This window comes from Aplidium turbinatum, chromosome 1 (genome assembly GCF_918807975.1).
Source record: "Aplidium turbinatum chromosome 1, kaAplTurb1.1, whole genome shotgun sequence".
NCBI lineage: Eukaryota > Metazoa > Chordata > Ascidiacea > Aplousobranchia > Polyclinidae > Aplidium > Aplidium turbinatum.
Window position 1 is genome coordinate 21,163,936 of NC_137472.1, and position 21,412 is coordinate 21,185,347.

Here is a 21,412-nt window from a genome sequence, read left to right on the forward strand (position 1 = left end):
GTATGCCCTGAGTGAACAGCAACCAGTTCTTGGATCTCATCCTTAAAGCCACCCAACCTTTTTACTTAGACAGAAGATGATACAATCGTTGGTGATGTAGGCTAACCTGCCGTTTAGCGCCACATTGGCAGGAAACAAAAGCTGTTACAGTACTTTCCATTGATAGCCTAACTACACTTTTAAACGCCAAGGTTTGTGCACTCATTTGAAACTCGTCTGGATTCTTAAATTGACATCACGTTCAAGAGTTAAAAAAAATAGACAGGCTTTGCATTGCCAATCATTGACACTTTTAGACGTAAGTTTATAGCAATTGCTTTCTTGAAGATAAAATAGCCTACCTTAATTAACAAACTTGTAGCCTAAAAGTGGGTATCCTAATCTAAAGCATAAAAGCTAAAGCACATAGGTAAAGATTCTATTCTATGAAGGAAAAGATCAGGCAATCTGAATTTTTATTAGACAGCAACAAAGACATTTTTGAAACCAAGGCCAGACTCTTTTACTCAAGCACACAAGTTCGAACGGACATAGGCCAAGCCTAACGAAAACTTTACATCACAAATACGACACCAGTAATCCAGTATGATAGGCTGCGTACTAAATAGGCCTAAGCTTAAAAATCACTTTGTTTCATGTCCAACGTAGAACGACGTAGATCTATATAGGTCTACACGTGCTGACTTTTCAATTGTGTGAAAAGCTTTACATTGAATCAATTCAATTCAATTTATTTTTCTTTGTCGGAAAACAACAGCAATGATAAAGTTACAAATAGTGAACGGGAACAAAACCAACAAAAGGAAAAGGTGGCAAAACTACAAAAGTTTAAAACGTGCATGCGATGCAAATTTAAAGGTTACGTACACGAAAGTAAATTAAGCACGGCCACCAAACCTAACAGTTTAAAGTAGATGAATTAGTTGGAAGAACCAGTTGGCTCCACATACCTAAAGTAACTGGAGGTGTGCCAGTTGATGAAACCATGCGGGGACGACTGAACCTTACAACCAATATAAAAAAGAAAAATCAACAACACGAGCATTCAAGAATAAACAATGAACATACGAAAAGAATCAACGAAAGTTATTTTGCTTTTTTTTACAGAAAAGAAATTCGTAAGCTATCGCATTCTTAATCATTTTTTCAGGATGTTTTAAAATAACTACTAGGCTATGCTAAGTTCAGCACAAACATTTAAAACCGTAAGCTAAATTTTGTAGAAACATTTCAGTCACTACTAAGTTAGGCTTATGTTAAATCTTAGAAGTAAGTTAGATAGAATCTGCACTTAGGCTACTCACTTAAATGCAAATTTCCAATATCTTACAAAAACTTATTTAAGGTTCAGACCTTTCAAGCTGGCGTAGTCTATTCGCTGTTGCAGTCACCGCATGATTGTTGCACAAGTTAGTTTAACTGAGATGCGAAACTTAATCAACACAGCCACCTCATTTTCAAATTCACGTTTAACAACAAACAATGTTTCTGTTCAGCCTTTGCGATAGCTTAAACTATCGTTTTGCTGTATACACACTACCCAAGTCATTTCCATGAAGTCTGCGAGAACGCAAAGAAAAAAAGTCGGTGTATGCGTAAGTATGCATGGGTTAGCAACAAATATAACCGATCTCTGCTTATCTGATGACCTTGAGCGTTCGTCAGTCGATGTCGAGAAGATGTAGCCTAGATTGTAGATGCTTTTCCAGTTCCAGATATCTATTTCCATCCGAATGAAAATAGTTAAGAGTAAAATATCATTTAGTAACGTCCAGTGGCGGCTGGTGAGTTCTAGAAATAGCAGAGGTGCTGCGGACGAGCGAATCCCGGCCGCATGTTCGCCGAAAGCAAATACTGTACAATAGCCGGGTGTCTGGGAGATATCCCTCTAAAAATTTTTGAAAAAATTCATTTGATTTGGTGCATTTAGAGCGTAGTTTCAGCTCTAAATTATGACAAAAGTTTAAGATAAAACTTTGCTTATTTTGGAGTTTCACAAATGTACAATATTTTGAAGGGGACAATCAACAAACAAATGTGAATAACACGTTCTAAACAGTAAAAGAGAAAACGCTTGTTCTCCTTCATTACCTATCTGACAAAAATTGTCCCGTGGCCAATGTCACTTTGCCTTTTGGATGCAGATAGGCTACGTTGCTTATTGCACGACATATTAAATTCAAGCAGTTTTCTCCAAGGATGGGAAGTAGCTCTATTCTAAAAAGTATCACTTTTTTTAGTGCCCCTCTATTTGCGTTCTTCTGTTAATAAGACTATGGTAGCCTACCGTAATACAAATTCGCGAAAATGTAAACTACCGTACTAATTTTGACACAGTATATCATGAAATTCTTCTGACAAAACTTTATCACTGTGGTATCAGAGGAACACCCCTCCAGTGGTTTCGAAGCTACATAAATAATCGTTTTCAGACAGTAGAAATTTCTGGTAGGGTTTCAACTCCATTAGAGACAAAGTGTGGTGTGCCCCAAGGTTCTATTTTAGGCCCCCTATTATTCATAATTTACTTTTAAGTTGATTGTTGTCATCACTAAACAAAGGGGACAGGAGCCCATATTGCCGACCGGGGGAAGGCCAAGATGGTGCTCACACGGCCCTGACTGTGGTGTAACAAAGTGGCTCTGCCAAAACTATTTTAAAGATGGAGTGCCAAGTTGGTTGGTTTTGAATGTTTATCTTCGGACTGACAAAGCCTTGATAGATTATTCCTGATAATTTCGCATAGGCCTACTTGTAGAGGCTCTTGACGCAGGGCAGGTTACCGAGATTGACAGAGTGAAATTTCCTATCGTTGAAGTGTTGTTGCAGAGGAACTATTCCATCCATTAGTTGCCGCTGAATGGAGAACAGTCTTTAGAATGCGTTTGTCACAATCAATGTGCGAGGTCTCGCGACGGCTGCATTGTATCCTAAGAGGTGCTGTTCCAAGAGAACCAGCGCTTGAGGAGGAGAGACCGGATAAAGATGATCAGTTGGAGAAAAAAACGGGGAAAAAAAAGATGCTTGCAAAAAAATAATACCTGAAGATTACCTGCCAGTAGTGACTGAAACAGTTGGAAACAAAAAAGGTAAAAGTTTTTCGTGATTCTGGTTCTACGGGTATAATGGTGAGGAGAGATTTAGTAAAAGACAGTCAGTTTGTTTTATTATCTTTATTCTGCATTGCGGGAAAGCGGACTTGAGCGCTATGCATCGGTGTACGCCTTCCGACGTACACCTGACCCACGCTGCAGCCGACTGTAATGTCTGTTTCCGGTTGTCTACTCTACTTAGGACTTAAATTTGGTACTACCCATTACTCGAAATCGATCACTGGGTAGAGGCAATTATCGTAAAGTTTCTTGCCCAGAGAAACAACAGCAAGTGCGGGTGGCTGGAGTCGAACATGCAGGCTCTCGACTGCGAGCCCAACGCGCTAACCACTCGGCCACTACTGCCGATAACGGGAAAAACTGGCCATTTGATGTCGATAAATAACACTGCAATCCAAGGACCGTTAGCGAAGATATATATCGAAACTCCGTATTGTAGTGGGACTGTGAAAGCGTAATGTTTACAAAACCCTTTAGTTCAGGGGTTCTTAAACGTTTTTTTAACGCGGACCCCTTAAAACAAAAATTTAGTTGGCTTGGACCCCCTTTGTAGCAATAAAATTAAATTGAATTGGTAACAAAATTTATGTTTTATTAAATTTAAGAAATAATTAAATTTAAATTTTAAATTAATTTTAATTAAATTTAAGAAATAGCGAATGCAGATTGTTTTTCAATATCTTCGATTTAATTTCATTAATGTGAAGGAAGCTGCTGTTTATCTTCAACAAGATCATGAAATTGTGGCTTTGCCTTTGATAGGACAACAGCAACACGTATGTCATCCTTTGCATCCAACCGCGGTTTCGACTCTTTGTTTTGATAGTTAGGCCTACCAAGGATGAAAATCCTGACTCACATAAATATGTAGTCGCAAAAAGGATTATAGCAGCCATGGCTCTCTTTACCAAAAGAGGATATGCTTGCATCAATGAACTCCAAAAATCGCCAATACTTTTCGAATTGAAAAACAATTTTAATGAATACCGTAATAAACTTACGCAACAAAAAACAGTAGGCTACAATACGACAACAATTATTAGGAAACAACAAACTAGAAATCATCAGCGTTGTTTGAACTTAATCATTTTTCTGTTGAAACATGTATTCCATTTTTGACATTATACACTAAGATTTCCATTGGGCCTTCATAGACCCCCTAAAACTAGTCCGCGTACCCCTTGGGGGTCCATGGACCCCAGTTTAAGAACCCCTGCTTTAGTTGATCTTATAATCGGAAATGTCACTGAGAGAGATTCTGAAGTTACTTGTTATTCTTGTGGCAAAAATGGTCACTTTGCTCGAGATTGTTCTGCAGATAATCAGCAACAATCTCACGATCACGGACACTACGAGCGCAAAGAATCAAGGAGAGGAGGCAGGCGACAACCATTTGGGGTTTGCTATAAATGCGGTAGACGCGGACACTTCGCCAGGGAGTGCGTTGCTGACGGCGGACATTCGGAAAACAGACGTTGCCGTGACAACCACTGCTACCGATGTGGGGAGATTGGACACATAGCCAGGAGCCAGCCCTTTTGATAAAAAGGCTTGCTACAACTGTGACAGAGAAGGTCATCTGGCCAAGGACTGTCCGGAGAGGAAGTGTTTCCGATGTAAGAAGATGGGTCATCTCGCTCGCCGGTGCACTGAAGACATTGAGGACGATGGAAACTTTCGCAGTAAACGTGATAATTATTGTTTTGAGAAACGCTGTTGTTGGTAGATCATGCAACGATGGACTAATGAGAACTGTTTTATTGAGTAATTAATTGTTTTTGTAATATGTTTTGTATTGATTGTGTGGTAATATTGTTTGCAACGATATTTTAAGGGAGGGGGGGGGGCGTATGTCACAATCAAGGTGCAAGGTCTCGCGACGGGTTGCTTTGTATCTTGACCGAGCGTGCTGTTTGAATGGTGGAATTCTTGTGCGATGTTATTATCGGTTACTGACCTGCAGTAACCCCGGATTGCAAAATCTTTGTTATGCGACGTGTTTCGGGAACACTTTGCCCTTTGTGCGAATCTGGATTGTTCTTTTGTTTTTCACAATTGCCAAATGTCGTTTGTCATGACGTCATAAGGATGCTTACCAGTAGATTTGTGATTGCAAAATCCTTATGATGTAACATTACGTAACCCTCTCGAAGTTATTAGACCGAACAACCTTCTATAAATAGTGATGTAATTTGCGTAATCATTATTATTATGAGTTGATTATGAGAGTTGTGTTATGAGTAGTGGATTAGTAATAGGTGCAGAGGTTATTGTTGATTGGGGGTTGAGGTGGTTGAGTGCAGGTGGATGGGAGTTGGTGCTGATGTGGATTGTGTTCGAGGTTGGAGTTATTTGAGGGGCCGTTTGTTGGGGTCCTTCAAGAATTTTCATTATCATTTCACCAGTAGAACTATTCGGTCATTTAATTGATTGCCTTTCGGTGGTCTCCCGTTGGGCTGCGTCGTTGAACCTTTCCAGGTCTCTTTCAGACTGGTAAGAGATGGAAAGAAACTGTGACAGCGTTGCTCAAGCGCACACCCCGAGAGTCGAACCAGCGTTGCTTAATCTTAAAGCTTCTTCATTTACGAAGTCACGCGTTAACCAACTGAGCTATCGGGGAGGGTTATCATACAGATAAGCCCAAAGCATCCACGACGAAATATCGCAATCCAAACCAGGGAAAGTCGAAAGTTGCTACTTCGTGACGTAAGTGTAAGTTGACACTGGTGATAATAAGCAGTGTCACCTGCTGTAGACGAATCTCAGCGAATCCTTACACAACCAGTAAACCATTTTATGTTGATTCAACGCGCACCGACGTTGAGGCAACAAAAAGGAAATGGTTGTAATGACTGAACACATAGATAACAATGTTGCCAACACATGCGACATCATCAGCCTGCTGCAGGGGTATATTTATTAAATACAGTAAAACTATGAAGAAAATAATAAAAAAAACTTTGTAATGGTTGTAAAGGTAGTGACGTTGAAGCAACGCAACAAAATGTTTATGGCATTCCATTAAACCAAATAATTACGTGTGCTTCATTTAGTAATCGCAATGTTTTGTAACTGCTTTGTTCAAACGATTGAACACGAACGAAAGACATCACAAAGATGGTCAGATGGTTGTGATGGTCAGAAATAAAAACAAACTGAACTGATCAAAAATAAATACGAGTTTTCTCAATATTCCTAAAGCGTGCTGCGTTGCGGCAAAGTACCAATAAACATTGTATCAACGTGAACCCAACTATTCAATAGGAAGAAATAACAACTGGATTTTCTCGCTAGCAATAAAACTTATAACACCTAATATGCATCACTTAATTAGCGGTTTGTCCGATGTTGGGAAGACGGTCATGATTTTGTAAGGTGGCCGGGGTTAAAGTGCTCGTCGGCTCGTTAACGCCAAGACGGGTGGTTTTGGATAAGTGCGCCACTTTGCTTGCAAACGTTGGACGGTTCGCGTCTATTTTGCGAGGCCGCGGCACCAGACCGAGGTCACCGAGCTTGTAGTGCGGGAATTCGTTCTTCTCAATTCGGCTGGAATCAGTCTTTGGCGCCGCTTTGACCATAGACAGAGGCGCCATCAGAGTCTGTGAAAATAATACTAAGGTAAAACAGAACTCAATGTTGTTTAAGTTCAAAAGCAACTCTTAATGTGCCAGAACCGTCAATTAACGTAGAGAACGACATTAAACACAATAAAATTAACCGTAAACATTAAACAATGTAACAAGCCCATTTCATATCAGGAAAGCAATATTGTTTCTAGACTGCAACAACTCGGAAAATTTGGTCTAATATTTGAGAGCTGAATTCTTATATCAGATGTATCGTTCAATCTGGCGCGACAGGTTGTCTTCGTTTGTGCATATCGGGAAAAACCAGATTCGAAAAAAAAACAAAATTTTCCCAGAAAATAGCTTTAGGAGCTTTTTCAGACTTTGCCTTCAAAAGACTATCAGGTGTAATTTCAAACTTTCATAGCCTTTTGCTGTTAACTATCAAGTCAGCCTATCCATTACGCATAACCTGCATATCATGCTTCTTTTAACTAAAGGCTTATAGGACATATTTGGCGTTTTTGCTTAAAACTACATATTAACCCTAGCTAATGAAACCCTTTAAAAAATATGGAACTCTGAGGTTCCGCGGTACCCACTTTGGAAATGAATGCTCTAGAGTGGTTTCCAAAGTGGGTAATGTCGGGAACTAATTTAGGGGAAACGAAGTCAAAAGAGGTGAATGGGTGCCAAAATCAGATGAAGGAGGCTGAAATATCAACCTAGCAACAAAGTGTTCGCTACCAGCACATGTTCACTGTTATTTTCGCACAAACAAGAAAGTTTATCAGCAGTTGGTATGACGTTACAAAGTGATTTTCTTTTTAAGAAGTTGATGAGGTCTTATTCCGCTAATAAGGGAACAGACAGGACAGTCAAATAGTTTTTAGACTGTCTGCTTCACAGCTCCACACTAACATGCAGGCCAAGGTCTCATGCAACCAAGTGTCAAACAATCATTAACACAGCCTGCCCTTAGATCGCCTACCTCACCTAATCTCTCTGAAGGCCGACAGCAAGTGGAAAGGTAAACGAGGGAAGAACACAAAACAGACTAAATAGGACATTTAAGGTTAGTGCAGTACTCAGTTCTGCTGACCAGGCATCCAAGGTGTAAAAATCAGCGAGTTGGAGTTTTGTAGCATATCATATAAAAGGACGCAAGGAAGTCAATTATTGTACTGCTATCTTGGGCTATGGAAGGTTGATGTAGGATAATGCAGTTTTCAAAACAGCTGCTCATGAATCTTTTAAGGGGTACAAATCCAACTGCTTTTTCTTGTTTGTTTGATGCAATCTAGGAACAAAAATTACGCTTCCAAATTGAAAAAGGACAAAGAAGCAAAAAAGTTTGAGAACCACTGCTCTTGGGCTAGGTATTGAGGACACGAGCTATATAACTTACAATAGATTAATAGAAATACCTGCGTTGGCCACCGTGCTCAAAAAATTACTTTGATTCAATTATGACCTGAGTTTGAAGTCACCTGCTATTTACTATGTTGTTGAGAAAATAGTTACATTTTCTCGATTGAACCCAACATGGTTCATTCGCGAGACTTCATATCAACAGCAATACAGGTATCGTTTGCAAACAAAACCCAACACTTTATTACGTAAGATCAGAAATCAGGTAGCGAGCGTATGAAGGTGTGCTCACCTTTTGTCTCTGTTGGAAGAAGGAGGACGGTGGAGGGGCTTTCCCCAGCAACGCGGCAGAGTTGAGGACCAACAATAGACGTTGTATCATCGTCTGACGTTGCACGGTCTCCTCGAGTTCGTCATTGGGAGATTCGGTGACAACCTGCACGAGAGCTCAACAATGTCCACGATATTCAATACGACTTCAATCCCTGGGTGAGATGAAAGTTTACGCGTGTGTTCAATGACGTCATCATCAAACCGTCGGCTGCATAGCCGAGTGGTGAGAACCCTGGAACGGCAATCGAAAGGGCGCCGGTTCGACAACGCTCAAGAGCATGCGGCTGTGTCTGTGGCAGGACACTTAAAGGTATGCCTGAAGGTGGACACGAAGATTGGCTTCCTTGCCTTCCCGTCCACTTGATCTAAATCTTCAACTACCAGGTGTAAGCTTGGATACGACAAACAAATCATCAAACCGCAGATGACAGCTCTAAACCTGGACAATCTCGAAAAACCAATGGCGTGGCACAATCACCGCATGATACTCCATACGATATTGCACACGCAGAGCGGCACGCCACACAGGCTACGAATTGATGTTTATGCACTTGTGCAGTGGGCGAATTTGTAAAGCGTAAGTGGATAGACACAATCTGAGAGAACTTAATGCAGTATTGTGCACTTTTATCAGTTTTGTAGTGAAAAATTTAAGTTTTAAAAAGTAAAGCGCATCTAAATAAAAAGGCGTAGAGTCAAGTTGCCAGGACATTATTTGCGTCAACGCTAAGCATGTCACAATACAACGTACGTTACAGTTTTCATTATTTTTAACTCCGTGAATGTCACAACTGTTACATCTTGCCAACACAAAATAATACGCCTTTCCTTTATCTAAAAGCGTTGTTATTAATGGTTGTAGTTATTAATTTTAAGTTGTTATTATTAATTTTACCGCCCAATTTTGATCATCATACAATAAAAATATAAGCCTATACATTATAATATACAAGTATAAGATACTTCTTTTAACTGTATTAAAAGGATCGATCTGTAGATGCAAATGATCTGTGTGCATTAGTAGAAGAAAAACTACTCACCAATTTTTTTCTCTGTTCAGCTATACATATAGAAAGAATCTTAAAAAAACACTACTAGGCACTAACTGAGGCATAGAAAATTGACTAGAGCTTATTTAGTTTGGGTACTAAAAACGAGAACGATAAAAGAAGTTTATAAGAGAAATTCTGTCTTGAAAAAATTTTGCAGTCAAATTCTTTCTTATTGTGTCCATCCACCTACAATTTACAAATTTTCTAACAGTTGTGGTATCCAGCCGGTTGTAACCGGTTTGCGCGAACCTAGTCTTAAAATTCTAAAAGATAAGCGAACCGGTTGTTGGATCAGAAAAGATTGTTACAGACTACAATACACCTTCGTGACGGTAGACCTAATTTGAGAAAATAAATTTGTGACTATATCCCTATGTGTAATTGTGTATATCATGGTATCATCCGTAGACAAATTTTAAGGTTAGGATCCATTCACCATTAAAAATTTAAACAGACTTCAATGACTATTACACTGTATGTGACATCGTAGTTGTATCGGTATCACCACATTTGTAGAAAAGAAAATTATTAGTGACCTGTTGCAAAGTGTAAGCTGTGGATGCGAGCACATCTTCCAGACGCTGGTTGACCGCGAGCAGATTGTCACGTTCTGTCTTGATCGTCTTCAGATCATCGCTTGAGGTGGCTGACTGCTTTTCCAAGCTGCTCAAAGAATACATCGGATGTCAATATTACAAATACTTTTAAACAAAAAGAATCATTTCTTTTTCCTGATTCTAGGATTTCTTGTCATTAACTACAAGCACCACTTCCATTATTATTCGCCTTATAACGACAAGTTACAAATAGTGGCATTATTAGAAAATGCGATATCTCTGTCAAGATTGAGCACCATTCAATAGATTTCAACAAATACTTTGCAAGTTCGTTTATGAAACATGCGAAAGTACAATGTGCTACAGAGCCAAAGAATGGGTCATTAGGATCGAAGATATGAACAAGATGGATACAACAAAGATGAGAATGCCAAGTATCATCTATTAAGGAAGGGGAAAATGGATGATGCAAGTTTCAAGAATCAACATACTCAAAAAAGCATGACGTCCAGCAACTACCCATAGTGCAACGCTTACCTTTCGACGACTTCACTCAGACGAACATTTTCTTCCCTCAATTGATTTGATTCTTCATCTACTTGCATGTAATCCTGATCTCGCCCCTCCAACTCCTCCAGAATCGCTTCCTGCTGCCGAGCTCGTGACGTGATCATTTTTAGTACCTGAAGGGAGATGAACAAATTTTGTCGACGTAAAGCTCATTGTAACAGCGGAACAGCAACAGGATAATTTCGTGAGATGTGAAGCAAATCTACAGTATGCTGTACCGCATCCCCTACAAGCGATGGCATTGTAAGAATTTCAGATTTCTACGAACGCCAAGCAACTGACCTTAAGGTTGCTGTGATTCTTCTTAGCCAACTCTTCTTGGGTGTTTTCAAGTAATTCGATCTGTAGCTTGAGATTCTTCTCGCGTTCACGGAGATCATCATTTTCCTGACATCATAAAGAATCAAGCCTTATCAACTCATCACTCTCAGAAGACTCTAATTTTTCGTCTTATTCTAAGTGGTTAAAAATTTCACTTAAAAAGGCGAGTAATCTTTGTCTTCCACTTCGCCTCGCCAAAACAGCACCACGCTCTTCATGAACATCGAATCACCATCTCTTCGAGAATCGTTTAGTTAGACGGTCACGCCATTGGGTTAAACAACAACTAATTGAGCATTTGCTGCCATGACACTCCTTTTTATGGCCAGTTAGAATGCGAAACTTTGAGAAACGCATCATGCAATTAAAACTATGCAATCTTCTTACTTTTTTTGCAAACATACCCAAGCTAAAAAGACAAATGGTATTCTAATTTTAGCTATTCTTAAATGATTTATTTTCCAATGTTTTTCCAAGCGATGGGTTTCATAAAAAAGGGAATCAATGTGAGGCTGGTTTGGGACCGCACATAGTATTTGAGGTTTCCACTCGTCTTTATTTGATGAACATTTGAACATTTAAACAACAGCAGCAACAAGAGATAACAAACATCACTCTGTCAATCTAGGTAATCAGCCTGCGTTAGTACTGTAGTTTAAAACCTCTACAAGAATGCGAAACTGCCAGAAATAACCAAATGCTTTCTCAATCTGAGGATAAAGATTCCCACAATCAATCACTGATAGAAAAGTAGCTTTATACGACATCCTGGTTGAAAAGGTAACTCGCAATACCAATAAAAACTTTGTACCGTGCCCCAAAAAAGATTACTCATGCTGTTAGCCGTAGTGCATTCCACGTATAAATGCACTACGAGGCGTGATTAGATTCCAAAACATTGGATCAACATGAACTGAAATGCTAAACAAACCTGAACAAGTTCTTTTGTTTTTTCAGACATTTTGGCAAGTTGAGAGTTGATTGACACATTCTCTCTGATATTTCGCTTGGTAGTGTCCGCCATCTGTTTGTTGGAAACTTTTCTGAACTCTGCGGCGACAGTATTGACACGAAGCACCATCTCTTTCTTTAACCTGGATGGAATAAGAATTCAAATTCCTTTACAATATTTGAAATGGAGGTTATATAGGACACAAGTGGTGGGATGGCGCAGTGGGTAAGGCGCTCGCTTTCCAATCATGCAATCCTGGTTCGACTCCCGGCTTATGCTGGTTGTTGACAAAACACCGCTCACCTCTACCCAGGGTGTAATAAATTGGGTGGGCGTAGTTGCTGAAGTAAAAGCGGCCGAGAGAAAGGAACTGGCCACCCTACTTTCGACAGTGCCGAAGGCTTAGTATAATGAGAACCTTATCTTCTCATCCCCCGATGCTTGGATTCAAGTGTGGGACTCACCTTTACCTTTTATAGGACACAAATTATACTCGCAAGTACATTCTTAAAAAACAGACAGATGATTGACAATTAAGAAATTGGATTAAAAGCATCTTTAGCACTAAAACGAAACGTGAACAGCCACTTTAACTGGCGTAGATCTACACCAGCCGTTTCGCATCAAAAAACGTTCTGGTCAAGATCTGAGCTGGATAAAGTGGTTGTCTGGAAACCAAGAATTGGACAAGTGCGGACGTTTTTACCGCAGCACTGTGTTCTCGACAGAAAAACTAATACATTTCAAAAAAAGCAGTTCAAAATGTAAAAACAAAAATATTAGGAATTTCTCAAGCCCATGTAGCTCCACACACAGTAAAAATTAGGCTACATAACTTTTAAATTATTTTTGTATAATTTCAAAGAGAATGCCTACTAAGACATTACTAAATACTAACTGCAGACAGAGGCCAACTTTTTCAATCTTAGGGATCTCTTCAGAGAAGTGAAAGAAAATTAATTTTAATTTAGCGAACGAGTTGGCCTCTATCTGCAGTTAGTATTTAGTAATGCCTTATTAGGAATTTTTTTTGAAATCATAAAAAAAGAGTTTTAAAGTCATGTAGCCTCAGCTACTTGTCACTTTGTGTGGAGCTACATGTGCTTGAGAGGTTGCTCATCTTTTTGTTTTCAGTTGTTGAACTTATATAAGTCATAGACAGATAAAACCAAGCAACCAAACGGCATTTAACATCATAAATCAGAGTGAACAGAAAACTATAAACTATGAACGTTTTCGGCCATACTCAAGTTAGCCCTTCTCACGTAACGAAAATAACTGATTTTACAACAACATCTACATTGAAAATAACTGATCTACACAATGAATTAAAAAACGAAATGCACAAGAATGAAACTGCAAAGCAGAGGAGAAAGGCACATCACATGGCGGTTAATCACGCGAGGCAAGAAACCGCATCAAACAACAAATTAAGAAAAAAACGTTTAGGAGATAGGAAGCACCTAATTAACGGCCATGTGATGTGCCTTTCTCCTCTGCTTTCTTGTTTTCTCCTTCTCCTCTTCTTTCTTTTACTTTGCTTCACAATTGATTAAATTCTTAGATTTCAACTAAATAAAAAAGCATTTGTGATAAATTTCTGATAAGGACGACCATGGGAGGCCAACTCATGCTTCCTGCTGGCTGGGATTGGAGCGATCAGCGCCACAACAAACAAGGTTACAACCTTCGCAACATCATGCACTCACCTGTCTTTGTCAACAACAGCTTTCCTTTCCAGCTTGTACTTTTCGTCCGAATGATTCTTTTCTTGTGTTTCAAGTTTTAATTCCATGTCAGCAAACTTCTTCATTAAGTCATCTTTTTGAACCTAACGAAATTATCAACATCATTTACCAATATAGAATGTTGCAAATAATTAATGGTGTTAATTATTTCCATCAGATATTATATTGATACCGTAGTTTCAAAAGCGTTTATTAATTTCCATCATTGATGACATTTGTTTGTTTTGCACATAGATAGGCTTGTGTTACAGATCAACTGACAGAGCGCATATCACAATGTGTGGATGAAATATACAATTTCTCAAAAACAACACGAGACCAAACTTGGCCAGGCACCTAGTAGGCCTAACCTTAAATTCCTCCAAAGAAGACAGTTTCCCGCCCAAGATCATGTTTTCGGACGTCAATTGGTCTCGAACTTCTTGAAACTCTCGCTTTAGTTGCGACAGTTGATTTTCATAACTTTCCTTTTCTGAGTCTTTCGCCTGCAAAAAAACAGGATTCATGAAACAACATCATGGGTTCACGAAAACAATTTCATATATGAAACATTAAAAAACCATTTCTAGCTTTATCAGTCATTCTCCAATCTCCATTGTTAACAAAAAAAAAACGGAGGTTCACGAAAAGTTTTTCTTTACTACTACCACACCACAGTCGTCCTTATTTAGTTTTAAGTATTACATGCATGGGTTAGAGTTTTAAAATCGACGAAGGCTGGACTTTTCATTTGAAAATAACAGACCAACCTGCTGCAAACCAAGTAGTCGATCATGGAGATCTGATATCTCATCCTGTCGTTGTTCCAAAGATTTCTTAAGAAACTCAACAATTTCTTTCCGATCTTGTACAAGCTGCTTATATTTTTCTTCTGTTTCTGTGTTTGCTATGGCAAGCTCATCGCATTTCTCTTGGTATCTGAACAATAAAATCATATGTAAAAAGTTAAAAATACTCGGCTGTTTGGTAGACTACAAGTTAGTAGGTTGGTTAGAATAACGTTGAGTGATAGGAAACCCCGAGATGACAATATGAGACAGCTGATAACAAAAATAAAATAAAACATTTGAGTGCGAATGAGGGTGATCGATGGCCAGCATAACGTCATATGAATTGGATTATTTCCAGGAGTTTCCACTAAACATTAGTGTTTTTTTTACTCTACTGAATAAAACAAAACTAAGTTTTTTTTTTGTAGCTTAGTTTACTTTCTATGAGTTTGAGTATAGGTTTATTTAGTTCTAGCTTTTTGAAAAAAAACTATTAGGGAAATTTCACCTGCATATAAACTATGTTTGGGTGATAGGGTATGAACCACCAGGTCATGAACACAACACAACTAGGTCCATAAGAGAACAGCTCAAACGTAATCATCATCAAGATTCTCTTACTCGGCACTTTGGCCCAGTGGCGTAGCCAGGAATTTTGAAAGGGTTTTTTTTTGACGGCAAAGCCCGACGACGTTTTCGCCTAAAACGACACCCAACGGAGGAGGGTCTGGGGGGCCTCTCCCAGAAATTTTTGAAAATTTACTTTGAATTTGGTGCATTCTGAGAGCATTTTCAACAAAAATGTGAGTATGAATATTCCTGTAAAATGGTGCAGTCCGGTGGCAGAGCAAAAGGATAAGATCATGTTTTCTTTGGCATTTTTCGTAAATAAAGCTGAGTCTCTATGTTTTCTTGTTGCTAATTCCTGGCTGAGATATTTGAATGTTTGGTATTGGCAAAACTCGCTCTTTTAATACAGTTTCGTTTAAAATTAGGCAAACTTTGTTTTAGAGACATAAAGAGACTGAATGCATCATTTTCAATATCGACGCCACTGCTTAAGCCTATACCCCTATAGTTTTCAGATTTTGAAAAGTAATGTTGAGTCTGTTCCATTGACAATGGGTGTAGGTAGAAAGCATACTCAATAAGTTGTTTCCTGTGCGCGGTATAGCCTACCTAGCAAAATCTGTCTGTTTGCATTGATTCAATGTCTGCAGACGCATCAATTTAAAAACAAAAATTTACTAGCTGTATAAAAAACGGTAGGTCGCTACAACAAAACAGCATCCTGAGCACAGCATTGTCTTACAAACGTTATTTTGTGCCAAACATGCATCTCTAAATTAAAACCAGCATGGTAAAGATGGCAGAAAAAAGGCACACAAGTCTACCAGAAAAGCGGTTAATGATGTTTAATCATACTAGGCACAAAACACTGTAGAAGAACACGTGTCAGTCAATTGGTTTGAAAAAAAACATTTGCATTTTTCCTTTGAAGACTCCAAGAATAGCAGGTCTGTTGAGCAGTGCTCTACCTGCAAAGATTTAAATGATGCCAGTAGGATATTTCTAGTTTTCTTCTTGTATTTTCCATAATTATGAACATGAATGATTTATGCAATGTAAATTTTTAGTGGTTGCAGGCTGCTTCACTTTAAATTCTTGATTGGTCATTTTGCAGCAACCTGTAGTTGTGTCACTACTGTTGTGTATCTCAATTTGTAATATTGTAACCATTTTTGCAGTTATGTTTGCATTAAATAGCATAAATATAACTAGACTTCCTCCTACTTGTCAATTGTGCAAGATAATGATGCAACGCAATACTAAAAAATTACTGAAGGACATATAGGCTTGTGACAAAAGCTAAGCAGACCACCCGAAAAATGCATATTTAAAATTTAACCACAGAGGCGTAGCAACCGCCCTTCGAACACTCCGATCGGAGGGGGCCCCGCAAGGAATGAGGGCTCCTCCGCCGAAGTTTTTGGAAGACTATCGAAATACAGGATATAACCACGTGGTCACAAATGCACGCGAAATAGCAGAGCTTATTGGTATTGAGGTGTTTTCAAAAAACACGGTGCGACGTAAAAAGAGAATGTTTGGTTACAAATGTGCTGATGATTTGAGTCGTCTTTCTGCTGAAGAAAAATTCAAATCGCAATTTTTCCTTGCTCTCACTGATTAGGCCATGTCTTCTGTTTCTTCCCGCTTTGACCAACTCGTGGAGTAGTAGCCTATAAGTTGTTTGAATTTCTGTACAACGCTAGCAGCCTGAAGAAGTGTCTCATAGAAAATGGTTGGGTTGGTTGGTTTTGAATCTTTATCCTCGGACTGACAAAGCCTTGATTGGTTATTCCTCGTAGTTTCGCATACTTGTAGAGGCTCTTGACACAGGGCCGGTTACTGAGATTGGCAGAGACAAGATTTCCGATTGTGGAAGTGTTGTTGCCAGGAAATTATTCCATTCACTAGGTGCCGCTGAATGGAAAGCAGTCCTGAAATGCGTTGCTCAAGCGCACACCCCGAGAGTCGAACTTGCGCCGCGTGATTTTGAGTGGACACGTAATCACTGAGCTAACAGGGCGGACAATGGAACTGGACAATCACTGGAAAAAATTTAAAAGAAAAATGGGAGACAGTGATGCCAACGAACTAATAATGGAATTGAATCGTTTTATTTATGTCATCGAGAAAGAGAGAGGACTTGTCACGGCAAGCATTTTTTTAACGTACAAGAACAGCCTTCAGGAGATATATCCGAATCTTTGCATTTGCATCAGAATTCTTCTAACCGACCACACCAGTTACTGTTGCCAGTGCTGAAAGGACCTTCAGCAGAATGAAACTGATCAAGAATATCCTGCGCTCAATGACAGATGACAGGCTTTCTGCTCTTGCAACTGCCATTGAAAACAAGATTGCTAGATCCCTGGACTATGACCCATTACAATTTGCGCAGAACAAGGCTCGAAAGAAGCGCTTTGCGTAATTATGGAATATATGTCCACACTGTCACTGTACACCTATGTATACACAGTGCACTGGTGGGCACAGCTGATGTAAAAGTTAGCTTTCAACAAAGAAATCAGCGGATTTCCAATGAATTTACTTTCACTAATGAGTCAACTAAAATTTTTAAATATTAGCGGAAATGCTAATCCGCTAACCAAAGCGTTAGCTTCCCTAATTAGCGGAACTGTGCCCTCTACTGTGTATACATAATATGAACCCTGCACAGGGGCGCGTTTACCTATGGCGCCGGGGCGCCTCCAAAAATTCCAATTAATTTTTTATGCCTGCATGCAAATTTCCTTTTTATGTTATACTTTAACTTGTAAATTTCCATTTTACTAACGTAAAACAATGCGTGATGTTTAGTCTCGACAAGTAGACCTACTAACCGCTAATAACCTTTTATTGTGTGCGTAACAATGACCTTTCATCACCTGATTTAAAATAATAGGTTCCTCAATTCAAAAATTATAGGAAAGAACATTTGTACTTTGAAAAATTGAGATTTACAACTGCCAGAGTGCCAGACACTTCGCTAATTATAATCCTAGCTTTGGCTAGACTCTCAATTGTACATTGATTGATGTGTATGTATGTAATGTCACAATCGAATATTTTGCAATCGGCTAGTGCAGTACAGCAGTACTGCACTAGCCGATTGTGCAGTACAGCAGTACTGCACTAGCTGACTCTTATTGCTGCAAGCGCTTTGTTCATATTTGAATTATTTTTTTATTTGCAATATCTTAACTGAGTATCACTCACTTGTACCAAGTACACCTAGGCCTCACCGTTTGAATGTTTTTTATAATGCATTTTTTTGGGCTATGCACCAGTGAGCTTCAGGCACTCTAGGTTGGTGATTTCTTGAAATGGATTTTGGTAGTTACCCCTTTTCATTCACTTGGAGCAACCAATCAATCAATCAATCGTTTATTTATCAAAAAACAAAACACAAAAGTGACATAAAACAATAATACATACAATGTTTAGGTTTTGTTATTGATAGGGAGACAACGAAACGACCATACGGTCAACTAGTCAGTTGCCACCCTGGAAAGAATAATTTGAGTTATGAAACTAATCAACAATTTAACCAAATTGGTTACAATCAAAAAAGAAAACACAAACAAGACTAATACTTCGACTAGTAGCTTACAATTAATTGTCAGCTTCATAAAATTGTGTGCGAGATTTTCCAACAAATAGTAATCATGAAAATCAGTGGACACTGGACACCATGACAATAGACATTGTTGAATGTAAGAGCTTAGGCCAAATGAAGACCCACTTATCAAGTATCATAACTTTGCAAAGCTGATGCTTTGCTATGTTTTTTGAAATCATAAAAAGATAACTTTTTGAGATTGCTTGGAACCTCTGACCACACCACTGGTCCAAATACTTGTATGGATTTTTTGCCAAATTCTGTATTAGTGCGTTTAACAAAATAATCATTGTTTGCTTGATATCTAGTGTTATGGTTGTGGATGAGTGAAGAACTTGTGAACAATGCACAGTAGGCAGAAGGGTACAAGTTCATGCAGACTCTGAACATGTGTTTTTTTACTTCCAGTGTACATATGTCTTCCAGCTTTAAGATATTCATTTAAAAAAATAATGAACTGGTATGGGCTCTATAATCGCTTTTTGTGATTATTCTTATTATTCTTTTTTGCATTTTTCTGAGAGGGTCTAGAACTTTGTTGCAAGCTTTACCCCAGCTAGTAATGCAATATTGAAGGTGGGAGTAAATTAAAGTATAATAAACGGTTGTCAATGTGTCTGAATTCACATAATCTCTCAGTTTTAATAGTGCCCAAGAACCCTTTGCAACTTTCCCACAGACTTGTTCTATGTGGTGTTTCCACGTTAACTTATTATCAATATAGACACCAAGGTAGTTAACTTATTATCAATATACTTATTATCATTAACTTAAGTAATAACTTAAGATAAGTATAAGATAGTATAAGTATAAAATAAGATAAGTATAGATAAGTATCATATAAGATAAGATAGTATAAGATAAGTATAGATAGATAAGTACAAGATAGGATATAGATAGGATAGGATAAGATAGGTAGATAAATATAAGATAAGTATAAGATAGGATAAGATAAGATAAGTATAAGATAAGATAAGTATAAGATAAGTAATAACTTATTACTTATCAATAACTTATTACGTTAACTTATTATCAATATAGACAACCACTGTTGTATAGCCTAAAGTTTTAGTGGAAAATACCTAAATTATCATTTCACGTTCGGGATTGCTTTTAATTGCCACGAGCGGCATTATGGCATTGCCTCAACTTTATAACTGATTGTCACTTGTGGTGTTGATTTGTGATGTGGAAATGACTGGTAGCCTACCTGACTTAGATAGGCAATTTTATTGATAAAAACGCAAAAAATTTTCCCAAGCCATTTGCGGCGAGGTTGTTTCATACTTCTTTGGCGCCCCCTAAAATTTTGCCCTAAATCCGCCACTGACCCTGCATGTTGTGTAAAATAAATATACCACAGTTCAGTTTCTGCGTTGAAAATATGTTTGGAGGGGGCCACGTTCTTTGTTGCTACGGCCCTGTTTAACCATCATGCTACCACAATAAAAAGAATTAATCATCCTTTGAAAACAAGATTTGCTTCAGTTGATGTATTACTAAACTACAAAACTTCTGCATGATCAACAAGCCTTATAAAATTGACATGAGACATACCTTGCCAAGCGTTGTTCTAAATCTTTTATTTGAATAAGATAAAATTCTCTTCCCAATTCATTCAATTCTTTTTCTGTAGACCCTGGTTTATGATCTCCAGGGGGTCCATCATTACCATCCGCACTTTTTTTCCCTTTCTTTCCCTTTTTACCTTTTTTCTTTGGTGGCATACCACACTAATAAATGAACTTCAGGTACAGTCAATCAGTTGTATCTTGAAATCTATGTCAGTCACTTAGTAGTCTTACAAAGTACAAGGAAGAAAGGTTAGGCTCGGCCGATTTTATGGTGATTTCAACATGCTTGATTGTGAAAAGTAACAATGAAGGTCAACAAATAATAACATAAAGTTTCATAAAAAAAAATTAAAAACTAAATGAATTAATAATGGTGAAAATGAATGTAAATCACAAGAAGATTCAGTCTGCCCTGGTAGCGCAGACAGTTGCGTGGTCACTGGTCATTAGTCAACTTTGTGAACAGAGAAACAAGAAGCGATTCTGAATCTCCTCTTGTGATGTGAACTTGACAATGTGCTTTACCAACAGCTGTCCATTATTTGACACCTAGTAGATAGAGTAATTTACAAACAACTACTCTTCAACAAGCGAATACTTAACTATGTCAAGTTTGCTGACCAAGCCTATGTCAGTGGTCCAAAGCTTCTACAAGTACGCAAAACTACTAGAATTAACCTTTCAAAGAAGCTTTCCCTGTTCGAAAAAGGACTTCTACAATCACAAGGTCATCAGCAGTCTGACTCTGAATCATCATAATAAAACTTTCAATTTTTTAATGAGGTAGAATTTTAGTGTGATTTATTAAAATGATGGTACATGTAGCTCCTGTGAACTTTATGTACAATATTTTGCTGCATTCTTGATTTCTGCTGCATTACATGTGTGATACATAATATGTATGTTATCACAATAGGTGCAAGATGTATTAATTACAATTTAAAACCAGTATTATTTGTTACATTGTACATCTTCAAAGCTATAAAATGGTACACAATAGAAAATACACAAAAATACTGAGTAAATTATTATGGTACGGTAATCAATTAATGTGTACTAATAACCATAGGCGTCAATTTTTAATAGAGGAATTTTGGGTGGGCGAGAGTTTTCAAACATATTTCATTGAATGTGTATGTTCACAAATTTGCAATGGTCAGTCTTTCTCACAAAGACTGCGTTTAGCGTCGCTGCAGCAATTAAGCTTTAATAGATTTGATGTTTGCTTTCTTGCGCCTTGCGATCTTATGAGCGCTGCTAAACTAAACAAACTTTTTTTATGTTTTCCTTTGCGAC

General features: G+C 38.2%; 1 protein-coding gene across 1 annotated transcript; it reads right to left on the reverse strand.

Moving 5' to 3' along the window:
• Positions 1-6,011: 6,011 nt before the first annotated feature.
• On the reverse strand, positions 6,012-20,340 carry LOC145771675 (cilia- and flagella-associated protein 157-like). The gene is made up of 10 exons (XM_082583411.1): positions 20,100-20,340; positions 14,333-14,501; positions 13,934-14,068; positions 13,545-13,666; positions 11,815-11,977; positions 10,845-10,949; positions 10,530-10,675; positions 9,972-10,098; positions 8,343-8,486; positions 6,012-6,712 (listed from the first exon to the last, which is right to left on the reverse strand). The coding sequence occupies exons 1-10, from the start codon at positions 20,267-20,269 to the stop codon at positions 6,440-6,442; spliced, it is 1,554 nt and encodes a 517-aa protein (XP_082439537.1). The 5' UTR covers positions 20,270-20,340; the 3' UTR covers positions 6,012-6,439.
• Positions 20,341-21,412: the final 1,072 nt, after the last annotated feature.

Bases quoted from the DNA above. Each gene is read 5' to 3' on its own strand.
- LOC145771675 (XM_082583411.1), bottom strand. From the start codon at position 20,269: ATGCCACCAAAGAAAAAAGGTAAAAAGGGAAAGAAAGGGAAAAAAAGT. The intron at 14,069-14,332 runs GTTGGTCTGTTA...GTTTTTTTGCAG, and splicing joins GACTACTTGGTTTGCAGCAG to GCGAAAGACTCAGAAAAGGA. The intron at 10,950-11,814 runs GTTTGTTTAGCA...TTATGATGTCAG, and splicing joins AAACAAAAGAACTTGTTCAG to GAAAATGATGATCTCCGTGA.